Source organism: Pteropus vampyrus, unplaced genomic scaffold, assembly GCF_000151845.1.
Source record: "Pteropus vampyrus isolate Shadow unplaced genomic scaffold, Pvam_2.0 Scaffold67, whole genome shotgun sequence".
Lineage (NCBI taxonomy): Eukaryota > Metazoa > Chordata > Mammalia > Chiroptera > Pteropodidae > Pteropus > Pteropus vampyrus.
Genome location: NW_011888848.1, coordinates 3,891,484 through 3,899,244, shown reverse-complemented (window position 1 = coordinate 3,899,244; position 7,761 = coordinate 3,891,484). Strand labels below are relative to the sequence as shown.

Here is a 7,761-nt window from a genome sequence, read left to right as displayed (position 1 = left end):
GAAAGTGAGAATAGTTCATCTCAGTATAAATTGTTTTGACCCAAGTTGCTGTTCTGCTGGAATAACTATTAAATGAATTCTGGAAGATCATGAACTATTGGAATTGAATCCAACGCTCTGACTTAGATACTGGCATTATTGAATAAATGGTTTTCAAAAATTCCAGTGGCACATTTTTTTTTTTGCTTATGTAGCTGGTTTTGATCATAGCCAGGCTATTTCAAGCACTTGTAAAGATTCTTCCTCTTCCCAAGATAAATTTCCCCCCAACAACCTTGAAAATCTTGTAATGGATGATTCATTACAGCTGAGGAAAAGGCCCAAATATGATCATATGTCTTTGCTAAAATTACTTCAGTCAAGAAGATAAAAACATTAGAAGGTTTACCTCCTTCCAAACCTCAATTCCCATCCATTGTTTGCTGACAGGATTATTATGCTGCTGCTTGGTTAGTGCATTAACCGAAATTGTTGCTTTCAGGAAGTATAGCAGTGGATATAAAAACACAGCTACAAGATAGCCAGGCCACTGTGAACAATTTATAGTTGAATAGGGAGCTCTCAAAGCTGGCTTTATGGTCATCTCACAAATGCATTAATGACCTCACCTTTGAGGAAGTAATATCTCAGATTTTTTCTTTTGTTTCCAGATCTATATCCTCCTTTTCCAAGAAAGAAGATACTTATTAATCAGAGAGAGGAAAAAATCATACTGCAGCTCACTGCTAAGCCTCTCGCCATAAATTGGTAGGCTGCACAAGACTGTAAGCTGCTGTGCCTGACCCCCACAACAATAAACACTTATTGATTTCCTATTGCTAGTCATGAGGATTTCAAAGGCAAATAGCTTGGAGTGCTCCTAATCTAATGAGTCCCTCTGCTATGATAGAGGTTATGCTGCTCTGTGATTTCAGAGGAAGGGGTGAGTGATAGTTCTCAGGGGACAGGAGGGAAATGTCATAGAAGAGAGGACATTTGAGCTGGGTCTCGAAGGATCAGTAGGATTTCACAGGATGAAGATTGCTATTCTAAGTGAAAGAAACAGCTTTAGAAAAATCAGTTCTGGAAGAGAATAGAATATGGAGTATGTAATGGGTATATGAGTCAGATTACATTTTCCAAAGAGAGACATAGCAATTTCTCCCATTCTGTAAGCTCTTCTTATAATGTGACTTTGGTACTCTTCCTATGGAGAAGATAGGGTCTACATTCTCGCCTGAAGTCCGGGTAGGCTTTGAGAGTATGGTGGAAGTGACACTGTGTGACTTCCTAGGATAGGACATAAAAAATAACATAGTTCTGCCCGGTTCTCTCGAGAGCCTCCCCTTTGGAGCCCTGAGCCACCAAGTAAGCAGTCTACTTCCCTCAGGCTGCCATGCTATGAGGGAAGCTAAAGCTAGCCCACGTGGAGAGGTCAGAGAAGCCCTGAAACTACAAAAAGAGAAAGAAATCTAATCAGCCCATAGCTGTTCCAGCTGCCTGTTTTGTCACCTCCAGCCAACATCTGTCTACAATTACATAAGAGACCTGAGTCAGAACAGCTAAGCTGAGTCTTTCTGGAATTCCTGACCCACAGAAACTGTGAGAGCTAATACAATGACAATTATTACTTGAAGCAACTAAGTTTTGTGGGTGATTTGTTATTCAGCAATCAATAACTAGAATGGTAAGTAATTTGAAGCGAAAAAAAAAAAGGAGAGTGTGATTGAGGTCTAAAGAATATTTGGATTCCCTTCTACATGTAGTGAGAAACAATCCATCAAGCATTTTTAATTTAAAGAATGACATGATCTGATTTATGGTTTAGAAAGGGAATTCAAGGGACATTGGGCAAGATGAATTGGAGTGGAAAGTCACTGGAGACAAGTAGAATGCTTGCAGGAATTCTCCAAGTTTAACTGTGCATAAAAATCACTTGAGATGCCTGATAAAATTTTAGATCCCTCAGATTCATCCCAAAGAATAAAGGATAGTTAACAAGAAATTGTTCCATGAGGCCTTTAGTGGAGAAAAGAAAAGTACATCTGTGGCGCCCTTGCTGTATGTCAGGCAGTGCGCTAGCAGTTTTGTAGGCAGTTTGCCTAGCAATCCACAAGCTTTGCTACAAGAGGGGTCTGATATTGAATCCTTACTCCATCATTTCCAAGTTGTATGATATTGAGAAAATTACTCAACTTCTCTGAACCTGTCTCTATATCTGTAAAATACGGGTATGATTTTACCTTCCTCACTATTTTACCTAGGTATAATCCTTAAATATAGCAATTGCCCATAATAATATTATTGCAAACATTCTCAGAAGTGTTAATCTCATGTTTCAACTTTCTTGCCACCTTTAATAGAATCCCCTCCTTTTTGACATCTACTTCTACCACTTTACCGAAACTCCTTTTGAAAAGTTTATAAATGACCAACATTGTGCCAATTAAAAGAATTGTTTTCTTTTTTATTTCCATTTTATTTGGCCTCTCAACAGACTGAAGCCTTAATTTTGGAAAACCTTGCTTCCAGATGTCTATGACACCACATGCTCCTTTCCCACATCAAAATCTGCTCTTTTCTGCCTTCGTTGCTGAGTTTTCTTCTAATCCTGCCTCTTAATTTAGAGTTCTTCAGGGTTTGACTTTGGTCCTTCTTTTCTGGATATATTATCTTCCTAAATGGTCTCATCAATCCATGGCTTTAAGCATGCATATTCTGATGACTCCCAATTTTTTCTCTAAGATCTGAAATGTGACCCCAGTTTTATCACTCCAAAGGCTACACGACATTTCCCTTGAATATTTTACAAATATCTTATCCTTAAAGTAACCTAAACAGAATTTTTGACAATTCTACCAAACTTACTCCTTCTCTTGTCCTCTCTTCCTCTATGAGCACACAATGCCAGTATCCTCTCAGTTATTCAATCTTAAAACCTGGAATTTATTCTTTATTCCTCCTTTTACTTATTCATTTTTATCAAACCATGTACAAGCTCTGTCAGTTCAACTTTTAAGATGATTCGTATTCATTTATTTTCTCCATCCCTACCACCACTACCCTAGTCCAAGCACTTCTTGTCTGGATTGCTATAAGTTCCTGCTTATAATAATTTTTTTTTCTTCCTCCAATCCAGCTTACACATGACATTATTCAAGAGATGTGATTTCTCTTTTGGAATTAGGAGTTTTACAGTCTAATAGCAACCTGAGTTTAAGAATCTGCAAATCGTAAATGCTGGGTTTGAAAAAAGTTTGGTGTCATTTAACCTATACCCTCTGTTAACAAGGAGAGTGTACATTATGCTAAAGTAGTAGTAGTAGTAGTAGTAGTAGTAGTAGTAGTAGTAATCATAATCATAATCATAAAAGCCCAAATCTCAGTGGTTTAAAGCAGCAAAGAATTCTTTCATGCTCAAACTATGCAACCATTACAGGGAGCTGAGGGCTCTAATTTGAGGCATCCACAATCTAGAACTCATCCTGATGGAGGAGCCACTGCCTAGACTTAACAGTCACCATGGATGAGAGAAAGAAAGCTAGAGTAAACCAGATGCCAATTCTTAACACTTTTCCAGAGGTGACATATATCATGTTTAATCAATTAATACCCTACCCCTCATTATAATAGACTACCCCCGAGGTCTCATTTGCCAGGTCTGGGATTACATGGACAGCCTAGTGGCAAGAGGAACTAGAAAAATAGAAAATAAAGTTATCATTATGACTGATGAAGCCTAATGTTGCCTTGAACAAAACAAGGCAATATGGTTCTGTTGGCAAGGAATGGCATGGGGTGGGAGGTGGTGGGAATGAATACTGAGAAAGCAACTAACAGTGATAACCCCACTCACTGGTTGTTTAAAAGACAGCTTTAAAATAATTTATCTCTTATTTTTAAAGTTGACATAGGAATTATTGTGAATAAATAAAATGTAGATTTACTACTGAATTTATAGTAGCTATGCTAGGTATCTTCTTAATTGATGAAAATTTAAAATATAATAAAGCTACTACAGTCAATTCTGCTATAATGCTTATTTTGAAAACACAAATTTGTTCCAACAACGAGGAACTGTTTGAGCATAAAACAGTTTTATATTTACTTATGTGTGATTTCATCCACTTGAAATACTAGGTGAACGCAAAAAAAAAACTGTATCCAGTATTTCGTGTACTCGAAACTCACACATGTGCAACCCTCCAAGTGACCAGAGACTCACACATGTGCAACCCTCCAAGTGACCAGAGACTTCAGTTTACCAGCTGTGGTCCTAGCCACGCCTGTCCACATCTAGCAGTATACATTTTCATTTGATTTCTAATACCTCTTTTTCTATCACTTTGCTATGACTCATAAGCTAAGACCCTATAAGGCCCACTTCTAAAAGAAACTTTCTGTTCTCTTTCAAGATAAAGTTTCATATTTATTGTAGTATTTGTATATTTCTTAATTATTATTACATGTAAAATTGTGCTGCCATTATTTTTCATTTTCTTTCTTTTTTTTTATGGGTCACTGACAAAATTTTTGAGTGCTGTGTCCCTAACCCCATATTTCCTATAAGTCCTATAGTATTAATTGTACAATTTTGCAATAGACTATGTCTAATAATGTACATCTGTTAGTAACCAGTAAATACACAAAACCTATTTTATATATATATATATATATATATATATATATATATATAATATTAGAATACAATTGAGACATTTTTAAACATAAATTGGAAAAACTCATTTTATACCTTAGTGGTGAATGTGCCTTTAAAAGCATTTATTAAATGTACTTGGAAAGGCTTGCTTAAAAAAGACTATCAATTATTTTAAATAAAAGCCATTCGATATGCCAAGCTATATACAGATGTCTCTATAGTGGGTGAAGATTTGTCATTTATCTTTTAAGATAATTGTGCCAATTGTATTCAGCCCACACATTCTTAATTGGGGAAAAAAAAAAGGGTTTTGTCTCTTTTTCCACATCTATAAACCTTGTCTAACAAGAGTTAACCATGATTCAAAATGGGTAACACAAAGCTGAATTTTGGCATTCCCTTTACAGGAAAAAGAACCTATTTTCCTCCTTAGGGTCTCTCTTTTCTTTAACGAGGACATATGAACCACTCAGCACATCCCCAGAGCTTCTGAGAACTTCCCCCTTGAGAAATCTCTGTGAGTACATGGAAAAACAACAAAAAAATTAATGGAAGTCCCATCACTATTTGCCTTTCTCCCTCCCAGTCCTTGTCCCCATCCCTTCTACTTTCTATATGTCTCTTCTCAGTTTCAAACATTTTTCCTCTTATTTTCCTAAGGTCAGTTGCATTTTTTCACTCCATCTGCAAAAGAGATGAGGAAAAGATCTTATAAAAATCACACTCAAACATGGTGTTTACTTTTCTAAGGACTAGGACTCAGGACAGGGCTGGGACATGAAAGGACTAATTTCAGGCAAGGGTAGCAGGAGAAAGGGAGAAATGAAAAGGCCCCAGGTAGGCGTCTTTGGACATTCTCTTATCTTCCTGTGCCTGTGGCCAGACCTCTCTCAACTAGAATCCTTGCTTCCTCAGGAATGCAGATTAGGGTTTCGCAAGTATGTTTTTTAGTAATAATCTCTGCATGCTCAGTGTTTAGATGTAGAAGCATGACTGAGTGCACACAGTAATCCTTAAAAATGATTCTGTATCCCCTGATGTAAATGCAAATTCTCTTAGCCTCACACTAACTCCATGGTCACATGTGAGTGACTCTAGCTAAAGGTCACACACAGCCTACATCTGCCTCCAGGCAGCAGATCACAAGGCAGTGCCTTGGGCACACCTGTACACACCCTTAGGTGCACATTAAATCCATAAGCTACAGGTTACACTCCTGCACTTCCCTTCCTCCCTGCCTCACCTTGTTCTCTCTCCTCATCCCCACCCCCCAGCCCTCGCCCCACACAATGGGATTTTTGTTTGCTTCGGCAGCATGTGATAGCGCAGTCCCTGCTTTGCCTAGCTCTGTGCTGCAGGTCTCTCAGGTAACAGGTGGCAACTTCCCCCGTTGGATTCTAGGTATAAAAAAGAATGACCTCATAGAGGTGTGGCTCTGGGACTCCGTTGAGGTGGCAGTCACAGCCAGGTAACCCTGGAGTGAAGCTGTTTAGTTAGAAAGGGGCAGTTAAACTGGGCAGTCGAGTCCAGTGGCCTTAACCCTCGCCCTGAGGCATTTTAGCAACAAGCCATTGCCTGCAAGCCTCTCAAGCTTGTCTTTGCTTCAGATGGAGCCCAAAGAAGCCACTGGGAAAGAAAACATGGGCACCAAGAAAAAGAACCTGATCTTCTTGAGGTCCAGACTCTATATGCTGGAGAGAAGGAAGACTGACACTGTGGTGGAGAGCAGCATTTCTGGGGACCACTCCGGAACCTTGAGGAGGAGCCATTCTGACAGGACCGAATACAACCAAAAATTACAAGGTAACCCAAGAGCAGCCAATTGTCCCAGGTTACTGCTCTCTCAGCTTCTTTCCTCTTAATCTTCCGATTGCAAAGAAAACACATAAGGCAGGGAAGAACATCGCATATTACATCCTCTATAAGAGGAAAATGAGAAAAATAAGAAAAATAAGAAAATGAAAGCAAATGTAATTCATAAATTACCGGAAAAAGCTATTATGTGCTTCAATAGTTAAAGAGCCAATTTCGAATTATTAATACCATTTTTCTCCTGATGAGAGCAATATTTTTTCTGCTACCTTCCTCCCTTCCTTTCCCCTCCTCCATACAACTTAAGAAGTGGGAAGTGCTAGAAAGCAAATGACTTAGAAACCTACAAAAGAGAGTTTATCTCAATAAATAGGTATTCGGTGTCACACCATGAGATCTGTCTAGATAATGGCACTGACCTATGATTGTGGTTATCTTAAATAGGGGCATGAAACTACAATCATGTCTGTGAAAAACGAGTGCTATTGTCGGTGGGATGGTATAGTAGAATTTGTTGAAAATCACGCAGGTGTTCATTCTTTTACAGTGAATTGAATAACATCCAAATACAGTAAGAAATATTTAGCATGGTTGGATTGAATGACTTTTGAGGAAATAATTTCAGTTTATTTTGCAATGGTCATGAGATAATTTGGCATAGTTATTATAACACGTCTTCTGTTTCAGGCCCTGAATTTCTATTCTTTTTCATCTACCTTCTCTTTTTTTTTCTCTCTTTCTCTTGAAGGTCACTAGTTCTAGAAAACTTCAATTTATGTTGATATTGTGCACTGTTTTAAGTATCCACTGCCATACCTGTCATGTGATCCCCCAGAACCTGTCTCTCTTCTTTGAGCACATTTTGTGTTTGAGCTTTCATAATCCCACCATGAGTGTCACGCTGGACTGATAAACTATAATGAGGCTAGAAAGACCAATGGGACAAGCCTGTACTTAGCATGCTGCTTTCCTCAAAAATGTGCTTGCACTTAGTTATGAAAATTAAGTTAAATAAGTTAATTGCACTTAAATTAAATCTTTAAAGATTCCTACTGTGATTTAAAGCTTTTTAAAAAATCTTGATAGTTTAGAAATTAAATTAAAATTCAGAGTCATGTCTTGTCCTTAAAGAATATTTTTAAAAATGGGGAAGGAGTATTATTTAATCTTTGAAATTAATTTTTCTCAAAGAATTGGATACACTGGGAAGAATGCAAATTTTAAAGTCATACATATTTGGTTTCCAATCCTGTTTCTTCAATTTATTACCTATAAGACTTTGAGTAAATTACTTAAAATTTCTGAGCCTC

General features: G+C 37.7%; 1 protein-coding gene across 1 annotated transcript in view; it reads left to right on the top strand.

The window, feature by feature from the left end:
* Window positions 1-6,095: 6,095 nt before the first annotated feature.
* The window catches only part of ARHGEF38 (Rho guanine nucleotide exchange factor 38), a 124,195-nt gene continuing 122,529 nt past the window's right edge, over window positions 6,096-7,761 (top strand). Inside the window, exon 1 of the mRNA XM_011361489.2 lies at window positions 6,096-6,442. Coding sequence (XP_011359791.1) covers window positions 6,247-6,442 — 196 coding nt within the window. The 5' untranslated portion in view covers window positions 6,096-6,246. The remainder of the gene's footprint in view (window positions 6,443-7,761) is intronic.